The sequence below is a fragment of the Haemaphysalis longicornis genome, unplaced genomic scaffold (genome assembly GCF_048455015.1).
Source record: "Haemaphysalis longicornis isolate Haplotype H1 unplaced genomic scaffold, Haemaphysalis longicornis Haplotype H1 scaffold_7, whole genome shotgun sequence".
NCBI lineage: Eukaryota > Metazoa > Arthropoda > Arachnida > Ixodida > Ixodidae > Haemaphysalis > Haemaphysalis longicornis.
Genome location: NW_027526422.1, coordinates 138,994,195 through 139,021,506, shown reverse-complemented (window position 1 = coordinate 139,021,506; position 27,312 = coordinate 138,994,195). Strand labels below are relative to the sequence as shown.

The following is a 27,312-nucleotide window of genomic DNA, read 5'->3' as shown; positions in this document are numbered from 1 at the left end:
TCACCGCTGTTCCGCCGCCTCTGTAATCTTTTGAGTTGTTAGGGGAGCACAAGTTCTCTCCAATAAACTTGTTTCTTTTCCAAAACACCTGCGTCGTCCCTGGCTTCGTGACAATATATATATATATATTGTAAGGGATATAGTTGACCCTCCGGTAGTAGACCGAACGTTGTTTATTGGCAGGAGCAGAAGCAAGGCGAGCGCAGGTACAAGCGTACCGACTATGGCCGAACACACGCGCCAAGCACCTTCAGCCGTACTTCTTCTTCCACCGCTACCAGCGTGCGCGCATACCGTCGTGCATAGATTGGCCACGATCGCATGGCACTCTTTCTTGATGTGGCGCATACCCGGATAAGCTGATGGCGTTAAGAGCTGCTCGTTATCGTTGCTACAATATATATATATATATATATATATATATATATATATTATATTTATAATATTTTATATTGCCGCGAACCATGTACAGCTATGTTCATTTATTGTTTGTTTTTAATAACCCCCGCGCACGGGTCTGTTATCTGTGTCCCAAGCGAAGCGCCTGTTTCATTCTTATGCCGCCCGAGCTATCTCATTCAGATAAGGAGACTGTTTCGCCCTAACGTCGCTAGCGTAGAATAATCTTCCTTGATCTCCAATGTTCTAGATGTGAATCAATGGTTCGAGAACCACGCGTGCCGAAAGATAAAAAGCCTACAGAGTACACGCCGCGGTATTGCTATCGCCGACGCTCGTTAGCTCGCGTCAGTTTGTTGACCGCGGCTCCGCCGCCTGTATATTCTTTGAGTTTTTAGGGGAGCGCAAGTTTGCTCCAATAAGCTTCTTTCCTTCGAAGACAACTGCATTGCCTTTGGCTTCATGACATCTGGTAGAGCTGCGGGGTACGCACCATTTATGCTCTGTATAACCTCTGAAGCCGCCAGGCCAGTCCACCCAGAGACAGTCGCCGACGGCAAGGTTTGACGCCCTAGTTTGGCCTCCTGCCCGAAAGACCCAAGACAACGACCGCTGCAACCACCACCATGATGCAAGAAACAACGTCGCCAATCGTGCTGGCTGCTGCAGACCCGGAAACCGGCATCATTCCGAGGAGCCCCCGCTGAAGACCCGGAGGAATAGTTGGAGAACCTGGAGCGCGTCTGCATCTTCAACAGGTGGGACGATGAAGAAACCTTCCGGCATGTTTTCTTTTAGTTGGAAGATACATCTCCAACTTCGTTCGAGAGCCATGAGAGAGCCTTGGCCAACAGGACGCAATTCAAAAGCGAGTTCCTTAAGATCTTCACAACCGTGGTGAGAAAAGAACGAGGTGCGCTTTTGCTGGAAACTCGAACGGCACACCCATATAAGGCGTCGTATTCTTTGTTGAGGAAATGAAGCGACCATTTCGCCGCTCGGATCAGGAAATGACGGACGATAAGAAACTGAGGTTTCTGATGGGAGGAGATAAGCAAGAACTTTTTGCTTGCATTTTCCGACACACCGCTAAAACGGTGGCCGAATTCGCGTCTGAGGCGGCCGCCGTAGAGAAGACGTTGGAAATTGTAAAAAGGCAGCATGACCGCCCTGTCAACGCACTGTTCTCGGAGACCATCGGTGCCGCACCTGTAATGTCCAATATATTGCGGGAGACGATTTGAGCAGTGGTTAGGGAGGAGCTTCAAAACCTGTTTCCAACGACGCCACAACCTCAAGTGGCTTCCCTGACTGACGTCATGCGAGAAGAGGTACATCAGGTTCTGGGGACTTCTACGCCATCCGAAGTACCACGCGAGCAACAAGCGATGACCTATTCTGCGGCCGTTCATCGACCCCGCCCTGCTCCAACTCGTTGTCAAAAAGTCCCGCCGTACCGCCGTCCACTGTCGCCCACCCGGTCCCTTGTAGCGGAAAACCAGACGCCGAGGAAGAGGGACGTATGGCGAACTGCCAACAATCGTCCGCTGCGCTACCACCACTGCCCTTACAAGATACTCGGTTTGCGAGGGTTCTCCATCGACGCAGCTCGCCCTCGACCGGGCCAGTGCTTATCTGAGATCAAGAAATACCAGTCCAACACCAGCCGTGGTCTAGCCCGTTTTAGCCGTTCGCAATCGCCCTACCCGTACCAGTCGGTAAACCGCCGTAGCACCGATGAATTCTCAAGTGGAAGGTCCCCCAGCCCACGCGGGGGAAACTAAAAGCAGCAACTTCTGGAGGTGAAGTTGCAGAACGGCGAAAAAACAAAAACACTTCAACGACGCAAGGACGCGCCGAAGCAGTGATTCACATGCCCTCATTCCGATCACCCGACCTAACCCCGAGGAGACTCCCCAACACGACGACAGCCACATGGCGAGACGTGTACCCGACATAACCGAGCCTGCCGCTGAGAAGACAACGAATACGACGACGCACACTGCCCGATCGTCAACACGCGGAAGCCGAGATGCGATGCCCCGACGCACACAAAACTCGGGGAAGGCGGCATCCGACGTCAAGGTGTCCATCGACGGCTGTGATGTAGTCGCCCTCATGGACACAGGAGCCGACTCAGTTGTGAGCGGACCATTTGCGTCTAAGCTGAAGAAAGTTATGACCATGTTGGACGGTCCGCACATACGCACAGCAGGAGGCGACCTCGTGACGCCAAGTGGAATGTGCACATCGCGCGTCACCGTAGAGGGTACAACATACCCTGCGGTATTCGTCATTTTGGCTATCTGGTCCCGCGATGTAATTCTTGGAATGGACATTTTGATGGACAAGGGTGCAATAATTGATCTACAGACGAAGTCTATAACTTTTTCCTCCGATCACTCCGTGACGCCGGACCTGAACCCCGAACACTGTTGTGCTGTAAGGATCGACGATGATCATGTAACCCTGCCGCCCCGCGCAAGCTGATGATCACTGTCTCCTGTGAAGGAGCTATTCCTGACGTCGACGCTATCGCAGAGAGTGACCGAAGGTTGCTTCTTGACGGCGGTGACTCTATCGCAAGAGGCATTGCGCACTTTAAGAAATGCCAATCCAACGTTTTGGTCACTAATTTTACCGAGGAGTACCAGAATTCAAACGAGGGCGCTGCAATTGCGTTCCTCGAAGAAGCACAAGAAGCAAATGACGTGATCGCGGTTGTCGACTTTGAACGTGCACCCGATGATACCTTCACACTTCCGAATTCCTTCGACGTGAATGCGGCGGTACCGTAAGCGGAACGCAACATATAACTGACGTTACTGCGTCGCTACACGGAGTGTTTTTCGTCGAACTCAAAACTACGTCAGACACCTGTAACGAAGCATCGAATAATAACCGAAGATGGGGCCCGTCGTACCCGACAGTCACCTTACCGCGTCTCATCACACGAGCGGGAAGCCATCCGGACTCAAGTCGCCGGCATGCTCAGCGACCACATCATACAGCCATCGAAAACCCACTGGGCAGCGCCGGTCGTACTCGCTAAGAGAAAAGACTGCACATTAAGGCTCTGCGTGGACTACCGGCGACTTAAGAAAATCACCAAGAAGGATGTGTTCCCCTGCCACAATTCGACGACGCCATCGACCACCTCTGCCACGCGAAGTACTTCCCATCCATGGATCTGAGAGACCAAGATAAGACCACATTTATAACCCCGGACGGCCTATACGAGTTTAAAGTGATGCCGTTTGGGCTGTGGCAGTGCCAGCCACGTTTCAAAGATTCATGGACAAGGTGCTAGCTGGCCTGAAGTCGCACACCTGCCTCGTGTACCTCGACGACGTTGTGGTGTTTGCCTGGATATTCGACGAGCACCTTACAAGGTTGGATCTGTACTCGAGGCTATCGTACGTCGGGATAGCGCTGAAGATCAAAAGTGCCGCTTCGCGTACGAGGAACTCAGGTTTTTGGGCCACGTCGTCAACGCCGCAGGAGTGCTGGCTGACCAGCCAAAAACTTAGGAATAGTGAATTTACCAAGACCCAAAGACAAAAAAGGCATGCGAAGATTTGTCGGATTGTGCGGATACTACCTGAGCTTCGTCGGAAACTTCGCACGCATTGCAGAGCCACTCACGCGCTTGACCAAAGATAGCACACCTTTCAGCTGGCAAAACACCCAGGAAAAGCATTCCGCGAGCTGCAAGAACGCCTGCAAAATCCAACCGTACTCGCTCATTTCTACGAAAACGCCGAAACCGAAATGCACACGGATACCTGTGATATAAGCTTGGGTGCCGTCCTCGTCCTAAAGCAAAGCGGTTGCGAGAATGTAATCGCCTATGCCAGCCGTGGTCTGTCGAAGGAGGAGAAACCTGCTCAGCCTCTGAAAAAAAATGACTCGCTATTATAAGAGCGATTTCAAAATTTCGCCCTTTTGTGTATAGGAGACTGTTCAAGGTTTTGACAGACCTCCATGCGCTGTATTGACTCCCAAATTTGAAAGACCCCTCTGACCGTCTCGGGCGGTGGAGTTTGCGCCCGAAATATTCCGACGTTAAAATCGTTTGTAAATCCGGCATGAAACACTCCGACGTCGACTGCCTGACCCGCGCCCACGTCGAACCACCGCCACAAGACTTCGATAAAGAGACGCATTCTTCGGAGTCCTGAACGAGAGCGACCTAGCCGCCTAGCAGCGTACCGAAGTCGACTTACGCGTCCTAGTCGACTACCTCCAAGGACGCAACGTCGCTGGTCCCAGGGCCTTCAAACGCAACTTACAAGCATTCAGCCTGAAAAACCCCATCCTCGTGAAGAGTTTCACCACCGGAAGAAAGACGAATTATCTTCTTGTCATACCGGCTGATCTTCGTTACAAAAGTTTGGAACCGTGCCACGACGACCCGTGTTCCGGACATCTAGGCACAGCTCGCACAATTGGAAAAATCAAGGCGAAGTACTACTGGCCCCGCCTTACATTCGACGTTACCCAGTACGTCCGGAGCTGCCGTTACTGCGAGCATCGAAAAACGACACCGACAACACCTGCCGAGCTTCTGCAGCCCATCCCTGTCCCATCCAGGCCCTTCCAGCAGATTACAATGAACCTTCTCGGGCCGTTCTCTACGTCACAATCGGAGAACAAGTGGATTGTCGTAGCGACAGACTACATGACGCGCTACGCTGCTGCATTCGGGACGCCGCCCTCCCGAATTCCAGGTAACAGCTGGCAGAATCTCTGGCAGCTTCCGCCACTATAGCCCGGTCGCTGTCGACGCTGCTGCTGCGTTCTCGACGCTGTCCCCTTGAATTCCAGAAAGCGAGTTGCATCATCTCTGGTTCTTTTTGTAGAGCCACGTGTGTGAATTCAAGTGATGTTGCTTGAACAATTGTTGTGGGTGTCGTTTAAGGCTTTGCTTTCGAACCACTTTCACAGCATGAATTGGAGACAATGTTTCCCCAATTCTTCTTTTTTGGGATTTTTGTACTGCAAGCTACACTGGCCGAGGTTGAGCAGTTTCGCGTGGACCTTGAAGGGCCGGGCTGCGGAAGCACGAGGAGCACTGATTGGACAGGATTTTTAGAACGTGTCTATCGCATGGCAAGAAGAGCAAGCATTTGCCTCCAATGACCTGCGGGACTGGATAGAAAAGGCACCAGTGCTGGATCATTTTGACTAACATGCGCATAGAAAGATCCACACCAATTCCAGTAATGTCAATCTTCCTGCAGTCCTCCTTCTGTGGCAGGACGTAGCTAAACGAGTTCTAGCCTGTGCTACCCACACACTTTATAAAGCCGAGGTAAATTACTTAACAGAAAAAGAATGTCTAATCGTGGTCTGGGCCTTCAATAGGTTCCGGCAGTACCTTTATGATAGGCCATTTATAGTAGAGTTAACAGTGACCACCCATTTGTTGCGCTGGCAGGGAAATCTAAAAGACCCATCTGTAAGGTCCACTTATGAGATCAGCAGCCAGGCACCCGGGCTGTGCAGGAGAAACCGCCACTCTGTTTGGGGGCCCAGCACGGTGGACGTTGCGCCGCGGCTGTCGCCAATTTGTTACGGCGCGCACGGGAGACGGATTGTCTGGCCCACCGCATACCACAGGGATAATCCCCCATTGAGAAAGCAGACGACGCCGCCATATTCCGGCAACCGTCGACATAACGAGCGGAGGTGGTGGGATTACCGGCGTCGAAGTGCGCACCGCACGAGACCCCATTGTTAACGCGCCCTGACTGTCACAGTGCACTGTTGCCGTCTTTCGCTCTCACCCCGCGGGGTCGCGCGCACCTGCACGTCTGCGAGCGCGCCGTAGACCCAAAGATGGCGTCGCCTCATTGAATATTCCATGGCGTGCTGAGTGACAGCTGTCTACATGAATTTGGGCACTCCCTTACGTGTGTACGAACGCTGCAGGGGCGTTCTCGATAGAGGGTGAACTCGAGTTTTTATAAGGCCGAACTTGGCCGTTGGAAATCGTTCTTGTCTGAGCGCCGAGCTGGGCAGTTCGCGGCGGGACAAGGCGTCTCGACCGTTAAAGCTAGGTTAGGATTTGTGAGCCCCCTAGTCGAGGTTAAGATCGCGTCGGAGGTTTAGGGTGCAGCGCCGTACCGGGCAACTAGACGGATCTTGCGGCGAGACAGAGTCTTGGCCGGCGTTTCTCGAGCGGTTTGTGCACGCTCCGAGAATAGGAGAGTTAGACGAATTTGAGGAGCTCGAGTGATTTGTGTGCACTCGGAGCTAGCGTCTAGCTGCAGTTTGAAGTTTTTTTTATTACTCATGTACCCAGATATCCTACTGAAAATAGCTGTATATACACTTCCGTTTCACTTATTCAACCCTAACGCCTCGAGTTCGTCAATTCAAGCGCCATCTCCAAGAACTTTAACACCATCGCCCTGCCAGCCTCCTGCCAAATCAACCGGAGCCCGGGCGATTGGGTTCATGATCGACACCGGACTTCGGGGAAGCGAACTACAGAACCATCATTACTCCATCTGTACGCAAAGCTAGGTGGGGACTCCGGTTGCAGGAATACGAGATGAGTGTATTTTACAAGCCCGGGAGTACGAATCGCGAAGCGGATTGCTTGTCCGGGTGCCCGTTGATTCGGCACGCCCACACACCGACGAAGAATTTCCCTTGATCGAAGACGTCATCATCACCATCACAAGCAGCCTGTCTACGCCCACTGCAGGGCAATGGCCTCTCCCGTAGGTTTCCAATTATACCGGTCCTGCGCTAATTTTAACCCACTAATCCTCGGAAACGTCATGACTTCATTTGCCCACCTAACTTTCTACCGCCCCCTGCCACGCTTGCCTTCTCTGGGGATCCACTCTGTTGCCCTCATTGACCGACAGTTATCTTGCCTTCGCATTACACGCCCTGCCACACCCATTAATTCTTACTTTTACTAATATGTCAACATGCGTTTGCTCCCTAAACCGCTCCGCTCTCTTCTTAACACTTAACGTTACACCTATCGTCTCCCCTTCCATTGCTCGCTGAGTCGTCCTCATTTTAGCGTGAACCGTTTGACTGAGCCTCCAAGTTTCTGCCCCGTAGGTGAGTACCGGTAAGAAACAGCTTTTATACAGTTTCCGCTTCAAGGACAATGGTAGGCTGCCATTCATTATCTGATAATGCATACCGGAGCACTCCACCTCATTCTCATCATTTTAATTATCTCTGCTTCATGATTGAGATCCGGTATGACTACTTGGCCTGTAGATACATTCGCTTCCCATGCCACTGCCTCGTCGCCTATCGCAAACGGCTGTGTTCTGCGGAGGCTGGAGAGCATTACTATAGTTTTCTGCATATTAATTTTCAGGCCCACGATTATATCTGTCTGTCCCTTCGGTAATCATGATTTGCATTTGAAGGGGTCGTTAGAAGAGGTCCCGCCTTCATTTATTTTGGAGGGCCGAGATATTGGCGGAAGGCAAACAGCGGCGGAGACGAGCGAGCCATGACACCGGTGCTGATCCTGCGTGGAAGAGGCGATCTCGGTGCTGTCGGCTCGGTGTCTGTATTCCAACTGCCAGCCACGTGACTCGTGCCTCGTGTCTCGCGGCTCGGGGCAGGATCTGCACGCACGGGGTGCACTCCTCCCGCGGCGCGAGCTCCCTCGCCTGCCGCGGCTGAGCTGCTACATCTACCGCCCCCTCCAGTGGGCTCGCGTAGTGAGACGCCAGAGAACGAACAAAAATGAAGAAAATGTTGACTACAACAAATGTCCTATGTGGACTGTACACTATATACAAGTTTGTTTCAGTCACAGTCAAGAGTGAGGGGAACAGCAAGCTGTACACTATTTACAAGTTGTGTCCAGTACTGATCACGCCATGGAAGCTGTCCCGTGGTTAGCCATTATTTCCGGTGGTCGTCCCAAGGTTCTCAGTGATGGACAAGTGAGAGGGCGCAGCGCGAGTTAAGGACGGAGAGAAAGTAGAGTCTTCTGATTTGGCGGGATGTCGCACAGAAGCTTTGACGCTTCTAGTGGGAGAAAATGAGGCTATTTGGTGGCGAAGCGGTTGCTGCATCAATGGCAGGAGGCTTGTGATCAGGGAACACGGCACCGGGGCCCTTGGGAAACCTTTACTCGAGCTGCGAGTTTAGGACGTTCGGAATGGAGGGCCATTGTTTGGCCGCCGTGTATTAGGCGGTACCGTGTGGTTGGGCGTTTGTGTTGACACTGCTGATTGTAGCCTCGTGCCGGCGGTCGTTGTTGACGGTGACCGATTGGCGGCTGGTGCGCAGTACTGGCCATCATTCTTATAGGCACGATAGTCGCGTCTGATTTCTGGGCGTAGTGCTTGCCTTCTAGAAGATCTGCCCTACCAGCTGCCTCTGACTGCTGAGGTGGGGCTGGCGACGGGCTGCTTGTTGGTTGCGGTGATTTGTGATCACTCGGATTCGAAATGGCAGAACATAAAAGGCCTCTCTCTTGGGTGGAGGACATCACACGTTCTGGTGCATCAGCACTGACAGTGGTCAGCGTCCCGGGCGTGGTTCCCAGTTGACGCTGTGATCATGGTATCAGCAGGCGATGTGGAGCACAGAACTGATGACGATGTCTCCGACGTCGGCGACGGGGCGCAGCCAAAAGTGAGGGATGCACTGGGCTTGTTGTCGGATCCCAGTTGTGGGACGGGTACCGAACCTGGCTTGATTGTTTGTTCATGTGGATGGCATAAACTTGGCATAGATGGCATAAACTTGCTCGCTCTCGCAGTGGAAAATGGGGCCGAGACACATTTGAGCATGCATGTCTGACCTAATGGTATGACGAGGTCGAGACATGATGGAGAATTCGCAGGAACATCGTTACGAGTAGTAAGGGCTTCTGCGGTGCTGGGCGATGATGAGATTGGCGGGTCGGGCGGTGAGGTATTTTGATGAAGGCGTATTGGCGAGAGGATCGTTTGCTTCGGCAGGGAGTACTGGACTGACGGATCAGACAGCAGCTTGTAGCGAATGAAAAACAGGTGATCGGTTGGGGGGGGCTTGAATCACCAGTTTGCATTTAAGAACGTCACTGGTAATGCCGTTGACGGAGAAGAACACTTGGGCCTGAGCCAGCCATACCTCGACATCGTTGGCGTAAAACGGCTGGGACTGGGTAGGGACTGGGCCTAGAAACATCAGTCTTACCATCCACAGCACGAAAAAGCTCACAGAAACTGTTGAGCTTCGTGGTTGTATCGACGGCTCCGTCGGTGTGGATAGCAGTCAGGTGCGTATCGGCGTCAGGTGGGGCCGCAGTGTGTTCTTGTGATGCGGAGGATGAAATTGAACGTTGCGTCTCCGCAGTGGCAGCTGATGGTCCTGGGGCTGTTGCAGCAGAAGTTTGCTGAAGAAGAAAAGGGCTGGCCCAGCCGGAATAAGCAAGGACTGCCCCTTTAAAATCGTTGTACACATCGTAGCTTTGCAGCGGCAGCCGAAGTTGTGCCACGACGCGCTCTGGGACAGCCTTGCTGGCGATGTTGTAGTGCTGCGCCTGCTCTGTAATGCCTCGGATGAAAAAATGTCTCTCAAGCAGCGCGAGCCACACAGGAGGGTCTTTCTCGTAAAACTCCTGTAGTCCCGGAAGCGTGAGGTTGGGTGGCTGGACGGATGAGCTTGGAAATTTAGACCGGCGGGGTAAAGCCATGTATGACGCGTCCTAGAGCGCGATGGCAACGCTTGCGTAGCGTTGGTGATGCCACCGATACCATTGCCGTGAACGTTTTTAACTGCGGTGCGGGCTCGTTTTCCGGGTCACCAATTACGAATGGAGCGTGACTCGTTATTGAGGAGGGCCGGGAGGTTAGCAGAAGGCGAATAGCGGCGGAGACGGGCAAGCCATGGCGTGGCAGAGTCGAGCTCGGTGCTGTCGGCTTGGTGTCTGGATTCCAACTGCCAGCCGCGTGACTCGTGCCTCTGGGCCCGCGGCTCGGGACAGGATCTGCAGGCACGTGGTGCACTCCTCCGTCGGCGCGAGCACTGTCGGCTGCCGCGGATGTGCTGCTACACATTCGTCCCCCGAGTTACTTAGCAAAGTATTTGAGGTTACTGAGGTATTCGCTATTCACCCTAACGCCCACTTTTTCCCAATCCAGTGTCGCGAATACCATTTGTAAACATTATGTGAATAACGTTGCAGAGATTCTGTCTCCTTGCCTGACGCCCTCCGTCGCACCTTGCCTGACGCCCTCCGGCGCACTACTCTTATAGGTATATTGCTGTTCTGCTAAGGATGGACTATGGTAGGTGTTGACCTATTCTAGATATTCCCTAGTCATCATCACCACCAGCCTATCTACGCCCACTGCAGGGCAAAGGCATCTCCAGTTATTCTCCAATTACCCCGGTCCTGTGCTAACTGGGACCAATTCATTCCCGGAAACTTCTTGATCTCATCTGCCCACAAAACTTTTTGCCGTCCCTTGCCACGCTTCCCTTCTCTAGGGATCCACTCTGTTACCCTTAATCACCCACGGTTATCTTGCCTTCACATTGCAGGCCCTTCCCACGTCCATTTCTTCTTAAGTTCTACTCATACGTCCTTAACACACATTTGTTCCCTGACGCACTCCGCTCTCGTCCTGACCCTAATATTACACCTATCATCTTCCGTTCCATTTAAGTTGAACACTCTTAGTGAGAGTCCAAGTTTCTGCCCCGTAGGTGAGTACCGGTAAGATGCAGCTGTTATACACTTTCTTCTTCAGCGAAAACGGTAGGCTGCTATTCATTACCTGAGAATGCCTGCCATATGCACCCCACCCCATTCTGATCCTTCTAATTATCTCTGCCTTATGGTTGGCATCTGGGGTCAAACGTGGCCTAAGTAGGTATATTCGCTTACTATTTCAACGGCCTCCCCACCTATCTCACGTCGCTGTGCTATGCCGAGGTTATTGACCATTACTTTAGTTTTCTGCATATTATTTTCAGGCCCATGGTTCTACTTTGTTTGTCCAGTGCGGTAAGCATGCTTTGCAATTCCTCCCCCGAGTTACTTAACAAGGCAACGTCATCAGCAAATCTCAGGTCACTCAGGGATTCTCCATTAACCCTTACTCCCACATGTTCCCAATCCAATGTACTGAATACTTGTAAACTTGCTGTAAATAACATAGGAGATATTGTGTCTCCTTGTCTGACGCCCTTCCCTATAGGTATTTTACTTCTCTCACTATGGAGGATGGTGGTAGCTGTGGACCCATTGCAGATATCCTCTAGTGTTCTTACGTAATGCTCATGAACACCCTGGTTCCGTAATGCCTGAATGACTGCTGAGGGTTCGACCGAGTCAAATGCTTTCTTATAATCTATGAAGTCTATATATGGGGGTTGAGTATACTCCGCGCATTTCTCTGTCATCTGATTAATCATGCGAATATGGTTTATTTATTGCAAATCTATTGTTGGTATTTACAAAACCCTGGTTGTTGATTAGGTTTACTGAAACCTAAGGTGGCAGAAATTTCGTTAGCGCTACCTTTGTAAGTACTTTCTGGACGACTGATAGTGGGCTGACCGGCCTGTAAATTTTCAAGTCTTTGATGTCACCTTTCTTCCAGATTAGGAAGACGTTCGCGTTGTTCCAAGACTCCAGTACACTCGTGGTCATTAGGCATTGCGTATACAGGTTTGCCAGTTTTTCTGGTACAATTTGCCTGCCGTCCTTAAAGAGGCCGGCTGTTATTTGATCCTCGCAAGGTGCGTTGCCTCTATAATTTCTTTGAAAGCCTACTTTATTTTTCTGTCGGTACTGGTGGGGATGTATACCTCCTCTGAACTACTTCTTCGTTCGGTATTTTCCTCAAAGTCGCGGCTACTGTGCAGATTTCGAAAGACCTCCTTACCTACTGTAACTACCTGAGGAATAAATAGACAGAACCATTTTATCCCATTTTTCTTGACTTCCCCTTCCTTGTCTTTAAGCGCATACATGTGAAGTTTCTCCATGCCTATACGCGTGTTGAATGCTTCATTAGAGACGCCCTAACGGAGCCGTCAGTGTGTCTCAATGGTTCAACAGCCATGCCAAGGCACTGAATTGCTTTTCTCAATCAGGATGTGGAAGGCGGCGATGTCTAAATTCTCCACGCCTTTGGCCGAAACATCTGCTCCTTAACCATACGGAACATTGTTGCACACGCGGAAATTCAGAAACAGAGTGGACACGCTTCTGCGTGTTGCGCCAGCAGCGATGCGCCAGGAAATCGTATACGCATCCCGCGACGAAAACTCGGCGGTGCACCGGGGTATCTCACCATACACTGGCGAGGATCTGTCAAAAGTACTATTGGCGGAATTTATTGCGAACAGTTCAGCGCTACGTCACGAGATGTCGCGAGTGCCAGAGGTGGAAGGTTCCACCTTTGAAACCGGGAAGTCTTCAATAGCCGGTAAAACCACAGATGGCCCCTGTCCTGGAATCGGAATTTTACCTCGTGGGAGCATTTCCTGCCTCCACGAAGGGAAACAGGTCGATCGTGGTGGCGACCGTATATCTTACGCAGTATGCAGTGACAAGATCTGTCGAAGAGCTATGCGGCTGTGATTGCTCATTTCTTTGTCCACAAGCTTTTTTTACGGCATAAAGATCCCCTGGCTGTAATAGCAGACAGGGGCGTAGCTTTCACAGCTTTCGTCACGCAGTCCGTCATGATACGAACCCACACCACTAACAAGAGAACAACCGCTTACCATAAGCGGAATAACGGATTGACTGGAGGCTTAACCGCGCCCTAACCGACATGCTTTTAATGTATTTCGACGTGGAGCACAAAATGTGGGATTGGATCCTACCATTCGTAATATTCACGTACAAAGCAGCGGCTGGGGAAGCCACAGCGATAACTCCATTTCAGCTGGTTTATTGCCGCATGGCCCCCTCTACTCTTGATTGAATGCTAGGTTGTCATGAGGACGAAAGGAGCGACGGCGACCATTTTCAGAAAAAGCCGAGTAATCACGCCAGCTAGCGCGGCAGGCGATGCAACTTCAGGAGAGTTTCGACGCTCCTCGTTAAAACAAGCATTGCCGGGTCCTGCTCTACGAGCCAAGGGAGACGGTTTGGGTGTGTACACCGGTGTGACAGCGTTACGTTGGAAGAAACTGGTCCGTTGGCACTTCCGGCCATACAAAGTTCTTAGCCGAATTAAATACGTCAACTATGAAGGCGCACCTGATGGTATGGCGCACTACTCACGACGTGTCTGGCCAACTTTAGATGTAGTGCACGTGGTCTGAATGAAGTCGCAGTAGGACGGAGAGCGGACTTTTTTAATTCCAGATCGTGAATCCTGAACATTCTGATGGCAGAACATTGTTTTCGAACTTTCTGCAAAGGTTTACTGCACAGAAAACTTCTAAGAAGTCGACGCATATTTTTCAAAACGTTGCTGCTAGAAAACGACATTTTCATGTTTTACACGTACTTTCCGCCTCTGTATTAGGCAGCGTGTTCTAATTCCTCTCGGTGGTTCTCCAATTTATTTGAAATTATGTATGCAATTAGTGTTTGGGATCAATGCTGCCCATTTGTTACGACTATTGGACAGGAAAAAGAAAAAGGTGGGGTGGACGGCGAAATACTTTTGCTAGAGTTGTGGACTTTGTTTCAGCCAGTACGTGTTTGAAATGTTGTATAAATGCTCGGTCTACAGAAAGCACTCCGAGCTTCAAAATTTCAAGAGCAGTTTCATCTGCTTTACAAAATTCCGGATAATTCTTTACCAGTACTTGTTATTACCGCAATACGTTGGTCACCGGGATGACAGAGAGGAAACCGAGTGAGGCGCAGTAACGGATTTGGATACAAAGTAAAGATGGAGGCGTGGTGTTTTGTTGCTATGTGAACTGTTGGGTTCACAGAGAACGGTGGAGAGGCAGGTAGAGCACGGCTTATTCTAATGGTTTCGAATGCCCTCAAAAAATATCAAACCCCTTTCTTAGAAGAAATATATTTAACTCGCAAAGCTTTCTTCCTTGGAACCTGAGTAAAATTCAAATTCGACATTCCAAACTGCTTCGGCTGGGTCGCACGGGTGCATTGGAGTTTATGTCGGGTTCATAACGCGAGGGACCCATTTTCGATTCAGACTACGGGAGATGTTTTGGTCTAGGCGCTTGATGTGCCTTCACTTTTTATCATGTTTTGTAAAACCTTTTGCGTAAAGTCGGCTTTGCGGAAGTGCGTTTTGGCGCGACTTCGAACGCCATCCATGATGCTTGGAAAGCTTCGTTTTGAGAAAAAACGATGGCTTATCAAGCCCTCAGCCGTAACTACGCACGTGGTTACAACAAAAGAGGGGTTATTGGTGAAATCTAAACGTGAGTAAACTTTGTAGGAATTGTCAAAATATTGCATGCGTGAAAAAACAACTCGTGGTTTTAACAAGGTGTTAATGACATTTGTACAGTGGTACATAGATAAATGGTAAGTCGGAGCTTTTTTGGTGAGGAATACGCGATGTACATTTTTTATACTGGTGATATCCTGGGGAAAACGTTCACAAATACCTATAGCTGCGAGCACAGGTGTGATTGGTAGAAGAATTATTCTGTGAAAGACTTTGAATACCAGACTTCGCGTGACTACCTAAAAGACTGCCCACTTAAAGGGTACCTTGCTCTAGCGATTCATAACTGTACTTTTTACGTCCACAAGCTTGCCAAAAGATCTGGAGTGGGTCATATTATGTTGCAGAATGTGCGTAGCAGCATAAATCAAGCGCGGCGAAGGTATTCGAGTACAGGTTCGAGCGGACATACATGGAGGCTCCGATCTGCAATATACTTAACAGTAAATTGATTTCCCTTTGAAGTGCTCTATCGTATCTTGAGAAGTATAGTGGGCAACCAACGATGGCTGAGATATACCGGTGAGGAATTATACTTCCGCTTACGGGCCTCACATGAAAGCAACTTTGAAACATGAGGGCCAAAACATGCAGCCTACAAAGGTGCTACATTTTCTTTTACTGCAGTTCGCTTTTTCTACGGTTCGCTACAGTTCGCGTTCACTTTTATCTTCAAATGAGAGGTAACCTCTACATTACTTAGTAGTATATATATACATTATCCAGAAAAGACGGTCAAGAGGGCATTAGAACAGGGTGCTATGTCTATGCGCGCGTGGCGTGTGCCTTGCGGGGACGCTCTCAAGGGAAAAACAGAAAATATACTACTGTACATTCACGTACAGTTCAGCTCACACTGGTCCTGCCGCTGCGTAAAAATATTGTCACGAAGCCAAAGACGACGCAGTTGTCTTCAAGGAAAAGACGTTTATTGGAGCAAACTTGTGCTCCCCTAACAACTCAAAGAATACAGAGGCGGCGAAGCGGCAGTCAACAAAGTGACGTGTGCAGGCGAGCTCCAGCGATTCGAATGCCCTGGCGTCTCCTCTGCAGGCTTTTATCTTTCGGCGCAAGTGTTTCTGGAACCGTCGATTCACATCCAGAACATTGTAAATGACGGAAGATTATTCCGGGCTAGCGACGTTAGGGCGAAACAGTCTGCTTATTTGAATGTGATAGCCCGTGCTGCATAAAAATAAAGAATGGAAGCCGCGCTTAGCTTGGAACGCAGATAACACAGCCGGGCGTGGCCCGGCAGTAAAAATAAACAATAAATAAACAAACCCATACATGGTTCGCAGCATTACCCCCCTCTAAGAGTGCTACGACCCGATGGTAAAATAACACAGTCTGAACAAACAGAAAAAAAAGTCCGTCATCTTGCATAGTAAGGTTTCAAGCGAACCACGTGGATGACTTCGGGCCGCGTGCGTCGTCGTGATGTTCCGGAATCGCCTTCGGGGATCACCTCGTAGGTAAGTTGGCCGACGCGTCGTAGAATCTGGAAGGGTCCGAAATACCGTCGCAGAAGCGTCTCACTGAGTCCGCGTCATCGGATGGGAGTCCAAACCCAAACACGGTCCCCTGGGTTGTACTCGACGTCTCGGCGTCGGAGGTTGTAGCGCCTGGAATCCATGAGCTGCTGGTTCGTTGTACGATCTCGAGCGAGATGGCGGGCCTCTTCCGCACGCTAAAGGTATCCTTGTACGTCGAGGTTGAGGTCGTCGGCTTCTACATGCGGAAGCATGGCGTCAAGCATCGTAGCCGGCAGTCTTCCATAGACAAGCTCGAACGGCGTAATTTGCGTGGTTTTCTGGGTAGACATACGGGAGCACTTCGTCCCAAGTCTTATGTTCAACGTCGACGTACATTGACAGCATCGACGTACATTGACGTACATTGACGTACATTGACATTCAGACGTTCCGTTAGTCCGTTCGTTTGGGGGTGGTACGCCGTCGTTCTTCGGTGGTCGGTGTTGCTGTAGCGTAAGATTCCTTGCATAAGCTCCGCAGTGAAGGCCGTTCCGTGGTCCTTGATTAGGAATTCCGGGGCTCCATGCCGCAGCACAACTTGGTTCATGAATAATTTCGCGACTTCTTGTGCAGTCCCACTCGGTAGAGCGGCCGTCTCCGCGTAGCGCGTCATGTAGTCTGTCGCTACGACAATCCACTTGTTCTCGGATCGGGATGTAGGGAACGGGCCTAGAGGGTCCATTCCAATCTGTTGGAAGGGCCTCGACGGGACGGCGATCGGCTGCAGAGGTCCGGTGGGTCTCGTCGATGCCGTTTTTCGTCTCTGGCAGTCGCGGAAGCTCCGGACGTAGTGGGTGACGTCGGACGTAAGGCGGGGCCAGTAGTACCTCGCCTTAATTTTTCCAATTGTGCGAGCTGTGCGGAGATGCCCGGAAGACGGGTCGTCGTATGCACTCTTCCAAAATTTTGTCACGAAGATCTGCAGGGATTACAAGGAGGTAATTCATTCTCGTTCCGGGGCTGAAATTTTTCTTCACGAGGACGGAGTTTTTAAGGCTGAATGCTGGTAAGGTTTGTTTGAAGGCCCTAGGCACGGCGACACTGCGTCCTTCAAGGTAGTCGATCATGACGCGTAACTCGGGGTCGGCACGCTATTGAGCAGCTAGATCGGTCTCCGTCACTACTCCGAAAAACGCCCTGTAGGCATCGGAGTCTTGCGGTGGTGGATCGACGGGGGCACGGGAGAGACAGTCGGCGTCGGAGTGTTTCCTGCCGGATTTATGAACAATTGTAACCTCGAATTCCTGCAGGCGCAAGCTCCATCGCCCAAGGCGGCCAGAGGGGTCCTTAAAAATGGCGAGCCAACACAGCGCATGGTGGTCTGTCACAACCTTGAACAGTCTATCATACACGTATGGGCCGAATTTTGAAATGGCCCTTATTATAGCCAGGCACACTTTCTCCGAGGCAGAGCAGTTTTTCTCCTCTTTTGACAGATCACGGCTGGCATAGGCGATTACATTTTCGCAACCGCTTTGCTTTTGGACCAGGACGGCACTCAAACCTACATCACTTGCGTCCGTGTGCATTTCTGTTTCGGCGTTTTCGTCGAAATGAGGGAGCACGGGCGGGTTTTGCAGGCGTTTTTGCAGCTCGCAGAATGAATTTTCTTGGTCGTTTTCCCAGCTAGAAGGCGTGCAACCTTTCGTCAACCGTGTGAGTGGCTCTGCAATGCGGGCGAAGTTTGCGACGAAGCGCCGGTAGTATGCGCACAGTCCGAGAAATCTTCGCAAGCCCTTCTTGTCTTTCGGCCTTGGGAAGTTCGCATTGGCTGAAGTTTTTGTCGGGTCAGGAAGACGTGGCCCAAGAACTTCAGCTCCTCATACGCGAAATGACACTTGTCAGGCTTCAGCGTAAACCCCGATTTACGAATGGCCTCGAGTACAGACTCCTACCTTGCAAGGTGTTCGTCGAAAGTCCGGGTTAATACCACAACGTCGTCGAGGCATACGAGGCAAGTGTGCCACTTCAGACCAGCTAGCACAGTGTCCATGACTCTTTGAAACGTTGCTGACACCGTGCACAGCCCAAAAGGCATCACCTTGAACTCGTGTAGGCCGCCCGCGGTTGTAAATGCAGTATTCTCTTGGTCTCTCTCGTCTACTTCAATTTGCCAGTAGCCGGTCTTCAGATGCATCGATGAGAAGTACTTGGCATGGCAGAGGTGGTCGAGGGCGTCGTCAATTTGCGGCAGGGGGTACACGTCCTTTTTGAAGATTTTGTTCAGTCACCGGTAGTCAACGCAGAACCTTAATTTGCCGTCTTTTTTCTTTACGAGTACGATCGGCGCAGCCCAGGGGCTTTTCGATGGCTGTATAATGTCTTCGCTGAGCATGACGTCGACTTGAGTGCAGATGGCTTCCAGCTCGTGTGAAGAGACGCGGTATGGTGACTGTCGGGTAGGTCGGGCTCCATCTTAGGTTATAATACGGTGCTTCGCTAGGGGTGTCTGACGTAATTTTGAACTCGACGAAAAACACTGGCTGTAGCGACATAGCAAAGCCAATAATTTGTTCCGTTGATCTTGCGGTAGCGCCGGATTCACGTCGATGGGCTGCGGAAGCTTGAAGGTGTCTTCGGGTGTGCGTTCAAAGTTTGATACCGCGATCAAGTCATTTGCTTCTTGCGTTTCTGCGAGAAACGCAATTGCAGCTCCCTTGTTTAAATGCTGATACGCTTCGGCGAAATTAGTGGCCAAAATTACAGATTGGCATTGCTTAAAGTGCGAAATGCCTCTTGCGACGGAGACACCGCAGTCGAGAAGCACTCTTTGATCACTCTCTACGATAGCGTTGATGTCAGGAGCAGCATCCTCACAGTAGAGGGCGATCATCAAGCTTGCGCAGGGTGGCAGGGTGACGTGATCGTCGGCGATCCTTACAGAAGCACGGTGATCAGGGTTCGGCTGCGGAGTCATTTAGTGATCGGAGGTAAAAGTTATCGACTTGGTGTGCAGATAAATTATTGCGCCGTTTTCCGTCAAAACGTCTTTCCCGAGAATTGCGTCGCGGAAGCAGTTAGGCAAAATAATGAACTCAGCAGGGTACGTGGTGCCGCCTATGATGACGCGTGATGTGCACGTTCCACTTGGCGTTACGAGATGGCCTCCTGCTGTGCGTATATGCGGACCGTCCCATGTTGTCGTACCTTTCTTCAGCTTCGATGCGAATGAGCCGCTCATTACCGAGTAGTCAACTCCCATGTCGATGAGGGCGACAACGTTAAAGCCGTCGATGGACAACTGGACGTTGGACGCCGCTTTCCTCGAGTTTCGGGTATGTCGGGGCGTTGTATTTCGGCTTGTGCGTTTCGATGATCGGGCACTATGCGTCGTCATTGTCGTCGTCTTTTCAGCGGCAGGCTCTGTCATTTCGGGTACGCGTCGCGGTGTGTCGTCGTCGGGTTCGGCAGTCACGTCCGGGTTAGATCGAGTCGTTGTGCTGCGGGTACGGTGTTCGGTGCGGCTATGCGTCGTTGAAGGGTTTTCGTTTTTTCGCCGTTCTGCAACTTCACCTCCAGAAGTTGCTGCTTTTAGTTTCCCCCGCGTGGGCTGGGGGACCTTCCACTTCAGAATTCATCGGTGCTACGGCGGTTTACCGACTGGTACGGGTAGGGCGATGGCGAGCGGTTAAGCGGGCAGGTCCTCGGTTGGTGTTGGACAGTTATTCGTCGATCTCAGTGGGGCGCTGGACGGGGCGGGGGCGTGGTTCGTCAGCGGAGAATCCTCGCAGACCGAGCCTCTTGTAAGGGCAGCGACGGTAGATGTGGTTGGCCTCTCCGCAGTGGTAGCACAGCGGGCGATTATCAGGCGTTCGCCACACGTCGGTGTTCCTGGCGTCTGGTATTGGACTACCGGGGGTCGGGCCGGCGACAGAGGATGGCGGTATGGCGGGGCCTCTTGACGACGGATTGGAGCAGGGTGGGGTCGACGAAGAGCTGCGGAGTAGGTCATCGCTTGTGGCTCACGTGTTGCTTCGGATGACGTAGAAGCCCCCAGTGCTAGTTGAACCTCTTCTCGGATGACGTCAGTCAGGGAAGCGACTTGAGGTTGCTGTGTCATTGGAAAAAGCTTCCGAAGCTCCTCCCTGACCACGGCTCGGATGGTCTCGCGACATATATCGGAGCTTGCAGTTGCGGCATCGATTGTCTCCGAGAACAGCACGTTGACAGGGTGGTCGTACTGCCTCGTTCAAATTTCGAGGTTCTTCTCCAATGCGGCAGCCTCAGACGTGAATTCAGCCACCGTTTTAGGGGAGTTGCGGACAAGGCAGGCAAAGAGTTCTTGCTTCACTCCTCGCATTAGAAACCTGAGCTTCTTTTCTTCAGTCATTTCGGTGTCCGCGCGGCGAAACAGTTGCTTCATCTCCTCAACGAAGATCACGACCCCTTCGTTGGGGTGCTGCGTGCGCGTTTCCAACAAAAATGCGGCTCGTTTATTCCGCACGACGGCGCCGAATGTTTAAAGGAACTCGCTTTTAAAGAGCGTCCAGTCGGTTAGCGAGCTTTCATTGTTCTCGAACCACGTTCTGGCTGTATCTTCCAAATAGAAGAAAACATGGCGGAAAGTTTCTTCGTCATCCCACCTGTTAAAGATGCAGACGCGCTCCACTTTCTTCAACCACACCTCAGGGTCCTCTCCGGGAGATCCGCAAAACGATGGTGGTTCCCGAGGCTGTCGCAGGATGAAGGCAGGATTAGAAGCGCTGGTAATGGTGCCTGCGTTGATCATGGTGGTTTTCACCTCGTCTTCTTTCTTCACGTTGTCCGGAAGCAGTCCAAACTCTGGTTGAAAACCTTGCTGTCGGCGGCAGAATCGAGTTCGGCTTGCTTGTCGGCTTGACGATGGCTTAGGCTTCATGTACCCCGCACCACTACCAGATGTCACGAAGTCAAAGACGACGCAGTTGTCTTCAAGGAAAAGAAGTTTATTGGAGCGAACTTGTGCTCCCCTAACAACTCAAAGAATACAGAGGCGGCGAAGCGGCAGTCAACAAAGTGGCGTGTGCAGGCGAGCTCGGGCGATTCGAATGCCGCGGCGTCTGCTCTGCAGGTTTTTATCTTTCGGGGCAAGTGTTTCTGGAGCCATCGATTCACATCGAGTACATTGTAGATCGCAGAAGATTATTCTGGGCTAGTGACGTTAGGGCGAAACAGTGTGCTTATCTGAATATGATAGCCCATGCGTCATAAAAATAAAGAATGGAAGCCGCCCTTAGCTTGGAACGCAGATAACACAGGCGGGCGTGGCCCGACAGTAAAAACAAACAACAAACAAACAAACCCATACAAGGTTTGGAGCAAAATGGTGTTTGCTTGAAGCCGGTTTCGGCAAACGGCTGTCATAAAATCAGGATATTAGAACACACTCCATCGGAGAATGTTTTAATACGACTAGCAATAAACTGGAGGAATGAATATTGATGTAGTAGAATATAGGTTTTTATGGTGCAAGGGCGTTTCTAGCCGAAGGGCGCCAAAGGTGAGCATTACGCAAAAATGTTAGTTAAAGCAAAACTATTGCAATGAGCAGGCAGAAAACGTCTTATCAAAAAGAAAGAAAACGGTGTAGCTAGCTAATACCACCCGGATAAACATTTATTTGATCTGAAGAACTCTGTATTTCAAGCAAAAATCTGACCTGTATCAGGGTAAAATGACTACGTACCACTTGCATTCCACGGATTGTTGGGATATCTTGAGGGTAGCATGAATGCTCCTTCAACCCCATCAATATCAAGTGCAATGCTGTGTTTCCGTAGTGGTCTGTTTGCTGCACATTCGCCCCAGATAGGATCAGCAACTCTACAACGTCGCAGTAACCGTGTTGGGCGGCGAGCAGAAGTGCCGTTTGCTGCTGGTTGTTTGGAAGGTCGACTGTACATGACTCCTGTTGGCAGATAGGAACAAGAAAATGACAACAATGTTTAAAAAGCGTCAGGCACGCCCTTGAGGCTAGTTAAAATGCGTTATGGACAAGTACCCTGTAACGCTATAAAGGTGTATAAAATGTATCGATGCAATAACGCTAACCAGTTAAAGTTTTGCCATTCAGTCAGCGAACTTTTGTTGGAAGTCGAAATAAAGGTTTTGTCTAGTTTGCAAGCTATGAACACTTTTAGGAAATATTCGCTCTTGCGTGCGATAACGCTTTCCTGAGGAAAAGGGCAGAGGATGTCGGCCTTCGATGTAAAATATTAGCTAAATGGGTCAAATTTTTGGTCAACTATTGCTCTCCTTTTTTCTCCCAAAAAATTTACTGAGTTTTTTTCTGAACGAAAAGACTTTTTACAGATTGCTAAAAACAATTGAAATGCGAAAGAAAGATTTTACAAAAGAGAATATTTCACCGCGTTTGCTTGGAGGCTTGTCGCCTCTCTTGTGCCGAGTGTAAGGTGAGTCTTTTAGCAAACAAAAGTACGACTTCGCCATTTACTCACTGTAACAAAAATAATGTTCTGGTTTTTTATACGTTGTCGTATAAAAACAATTCGAGAAAGTTCAACAACACGATCTGACAAATAAACACTATGTCGATGAAACGTTTATTTTGTATGCGAAGTGGGTGAATTATTCGGACCAATCTGGTGTGCAGACAAATCTGGCGTACAGTTTTGGGCCATCTCGTATTTGCGGTTTATGTCCGTCGATATGTTCAGAACATGATTGCATTGAAGACTAAAAACAAATTTTCTCTGATAGTTTAGACATCACACAGATTCTATGTAGGCATTTCGAACATCTGAAGTCTTATCATGCGAAACCAATATGGGCACCGCAAGGCGGAAATCCTGGAGTTGTGAGCAGAAAATAGTATCTAAAGTACATGCGGCCTAACTTAATAAAAACGTCGCCGGTACTTCATTCAGCCTCAATGAATTGCGGTGACAGAGAAGTTGAAGACATTTATGAAGGTTTTTTTTCTGCGGAACATGATTTAAGGCACCACATGGACTTTAAAAGCGTGCCCTAGGAAACAACATAACATGGTTACCTGATAGCTTGCTTGTCACAAATTCAAATAGGCGATTGCACCCGCCGCATGCAGGCTTTATATAAAAAAGAATGGAGGTAAAGAGGCATAAAAGAATCGAAGACTTGGCAAGTTTTACAACAATTTCAAGCGCAAGTATCTTTAAGAAATTTTCAAAAAAAATGTTGTACGTTCTTCTTAAATACGTTACAAATGCAAGTATTTTATGACGAAAGCCTGCTAGCAGTATTAGTATTTATAAACATTTATTCACGTGAAAAGTTGAGCGGAGGGGTGCTGAGTTAGCCTCCGGTGTTCTGGAGGACGCGCTTCCGCTGCTTACAAGGTTTTAATCGCGACGGCTTCATGTTCATTCGGCGATGATTGGGTCTGTGCGGCCTCTCATTGCTCAATGGTGGGCTTATTGGAAAGTTGTTGTTGTGTGGGCAAGGGAAAACTATGTGGCGGGGGGTAAGAGGAAGTTTCAGGGCTAGCATGAGGGGTCTTTAAAGGTGGGTGATATAGAGGTGAGGATGGTGCGGTTCTAGAGGAGCCGATTTGAGGCGAAATGTATGCCTCGTAGGCGGATAGTGAAGGTTGAGGGGTAGCAGATCGTCGTCTGGAACGCAGGTGGTGGGCGAAGTTGGCGCTTTGTGTGGGTTCAATCGGGGAGAGGGGACGAGGGGAGGTACCCGCGTTTGGCCGTGCTAATGGGAAAGCACGGAAATGAAGATTGCGACCTACAATGTGCGCTGCTTCATTCCCTGCGAAGCCAATCCTCACCGGGGTTCCATATAATAGTGATTTTGCCATATTAAGGAAGTTTGACAAATAGCTTCAGGACATAAGCTGGTTCCAAGCAGGCTTTGTGAAGGTGGCGAGCATACCCAAAGTGCGTGATGATCTTGAGCTATGTTTGGGCTGTATGCAATGCCAGAGCATGGTTCATGGCTACTGCCTCAGCCGTATCGGAGATATTAAGTTAGGAAGTCGCCGAGGCCACGTCTTGTGAGAGTTGACGGTGATTACGGTGGCCCTCGTTGAGCGTGGGTACTGCGCAATTTCCGCATAGCAGATGTACTTGTCATCTGCTCCGCGCCTTGTGACTTGGCGTACCCCAGCACCTCTGTGGCCCTTGCTTCAGGAAGGGTTCATGTGTTCGGGTATCCGTGCCATTGTGATGCAGCACCGAATGTAGGATGGTATGAGTAAAGGGCGTTGCACCATTTGGGAGGTGGTCAGCCAATGTGAAGTGCTCTCTCAATTTATAAAAGTTGAAACAGTGGGCGGGCAGTGAATTCAACACAATGAGGACGTTTTCCAATAATTTTGCTAAAAAAGTTTATACGCGATTAAATTATACACAATTTTCATGGAGATAAAACGCTTTAATACAAAAGATTTGTGCAAAAATGCATAATTCACCAAAGCAACACATTGAATCGCAACAAATAGCGTAAATATATTTCGAGGGCAAGGAAGAAGGAAGGTAAACTTTAAAATAATATTATAATTTAACAATTCTGGCTTTTCATCAGAAACCCCGCTATAACAATGAAAACAAACGGCGTAAGAATGATATCCATTAGTGGACAGTTCTCTGTATTTCCGCAGACTTTTTTATTGTATTGTTCAGTTCGTGCCCCCCCACCGCACCAGTGGTGTGAGGGAGAATGCTCTGAGCGGCAGAAAAAGTGAACTACCTGCTTTTTGGTCTTACCATTTCCCACAGGCATTTCGGTTATTTACAAACTCGTTGCATTCAGTTGCGCGATTCCGACGTTTTTGCGTGCCCTGTGTGTGTGTGGATCCAGCCTGATCCGTCACACCAGTTATTTAGGTTTCATTGTCGGCGCCGGTGCTGACTACACAAGCTTTCTCTCTACAGAAGCTTGGACGGATTCTGTCGTAAAAATTGATGTATCGACTGCATTTGCCACATGGTTATGCCAAGTCGCTTCTCGCTTGTTGCCAAGCGGGGAGTCGTTATAGCCGAAAAGTGAGGAGATTCTGATAGATCTCTTTTGCACGCTCGGGCCAGCGCAATCACCGCATTTCTGTTAAAACATTTCAACAAGTGGAGATGATTGTACATGCTCAGTCACAGCTGAGCGCGCCTGTTATCTCAATGCGCTGTAGAAATGCTGGGATTTTGCAGCTGGAGTGCAATAAATTGGAGCTTTGCGCAAGGTGGAATATTCTGGCTCCGATGCCCTCTACAGCTCAGCCTATATTACCGTGACAACTTTGTGGAGGCACAGGGGAGCGAATATCGGCTTGCATTGGTGAATTTCTAACGCGCCTGAGAGCTGATCATGAAATGTCGCATGTAGATTTTGTCGCGGCAATCGACTTAGAGATGAAGCCCCGCAGTCGATCGCCCGTTCGGCGCGCTGATCTTGCCCCAACTGTTTCGAGCGCGGGGCACGAGCTGATCCCATTCCCCGTGTCCGTGCGAGCTGCTTCTTTTTTTGATTATCGTCAATAGATATATCGAGGACTAATCTGTTTCGACATGGTGGCTTTGGTCGCTCTAAAAAAAGTGGGTTGCGGAAAACTGTCTTTTTTGCGAAAATTAGTTATCTAAAAGGTGTCAGTTGGAAGATTGGTTCGGACGGTATTTTTAGACGCATCCATAGAAATGCCTGACCACGTCCTCAACGTCCTGTCAGTTTGGGCTCCAACAAAGTGTCGCTTTCCCTTTTCACATTGTTTTGGAGATTTCGAAATATCAGTCCTGCAGTAGCCACAAGAAAGCCAGCTGGGCACGCGTGAACAACAAATACCGTTTCCTACACCAAGGAACAACTCAATAAAGAAATTTTTTGGGTGCTAAAATATCTGGTTTATCTAGACCCACACGGTTAATCCAAACACCCATCTTTTGGGGCGCGACCTTCCTATCTCGATTGTTAAACTTCGTTGTTTAAGTTTTGTTGTCGAATTTGTGGGCATGCTGCTTTTATTGGCCACAAAAATGTACAAATTTCCCCGATTCATCCAGTTAAACCCAGGTACACCAAGCATTTTTTGGTTCACGTGACAGGGCATCGGCGACCGGGCCATTTGTGAGTACCTCATGCACCGTACAGGCCATACATTGTAACTCCATCTTCCGTCGTAAGAGCCACCACGCAGACGCTTCAAACGTGGCGTAAAGCAGTATCTAGCAGATTTGAACGCTTTCCTACCAGAACAACTTAGAGCTGAATCAGTATCAGTACTATGCTCCTTGGTATTTACGCAATGTATTTGTGTAACAGAAAATACACAAGAAATTAGAGTTGTAACCTGATAGTTGTTCTTACGAATAACGTCCACGAAAGCACATGAGTATCATCAACAGCTGAATCACACGCTCAGCAACGCCGGGGCTTGTTGTGAGTTGCAGCTTTCACCTAAAAGAGGCATTTTGTGCAAGATATCCCCCAAAGGCTTGTCTTCTTTGGTTCGAGCGCTGCTAGATGCTGTAGTAAACCTCACTGTTGCAAACAAGCCGAGTTGAGTGCATTGCCGTACGTAGTATTCTTTATCACTCTGTTCTCTTCGTCAGCGCATTTGGCTCGGCAGTAAATTATGCCTAGAATTTAGACGGCTAATACCCCTTCTAGAAATTGTTGCGCCATACGAATAGGTTTATGAAGGCCGAAGTCACGTTTCTCCCAATAGAGTGGCACACTGCCATGATTTGGGTGTGTGGCGTTTCACAAATTGTCTCGTTGTGGTGCCTATCACCGAGGATTTCATTCGTGCGGCCGAAGGCCCGTGTTATTCTTTCCTGAAGTGGGCTTTTTAACGCCAGAAACAGCTGGCGGCATGGCGGCGAGATTGAAAAAAAAAACGGCCGAGTGAGCCAATGCCCGTAAATAAAGTGATTATGGTTGACGGCTGGGTTTTTAGAGCGAAATATTTGAACGAGGAACGCAATCTTGATTATAGCTCCCAAAAACGTTTTGCAGGAGATTATAGTAACTAAGTGTGCTACCAGGCTAACTAGGCACGTCATTCGCCTAGCGCAAAGTGGCGT

At 49.8% G+C, this 27,312-nt stretch overlaps 1 protein-coding gene across 4 annotated transcripts in view; it reads right to left on the bottom strand.

Annotated features, from left to right (window-relative positions):
* The window catches only part of LOC144147061 (uncharacterized), a 429,195-nt gene that overhangs the window by 67,712 nt on the left and 334,171 nt on the right, over nt 1-27,312 (bottom strand). For 3 of the 4 annotated variants that reach the window (XM_077679096.1, XM_077679095.1, XM_077679097.1), the window contains exon 15: nt 21,981-22,202. The exons of the other annotated variant lie outside the window; for it this stretch is intronic. In XM_077679096.1, the coding sequence (XP_077535222.1) occupies nt 21,981-22,202 (222 nt within the window). The remainder of the gene's footprint in view (nt 1-21,980; nt 22,203-27,312) is intronic. 4 annotated transcript variants of the gene reach the window in all.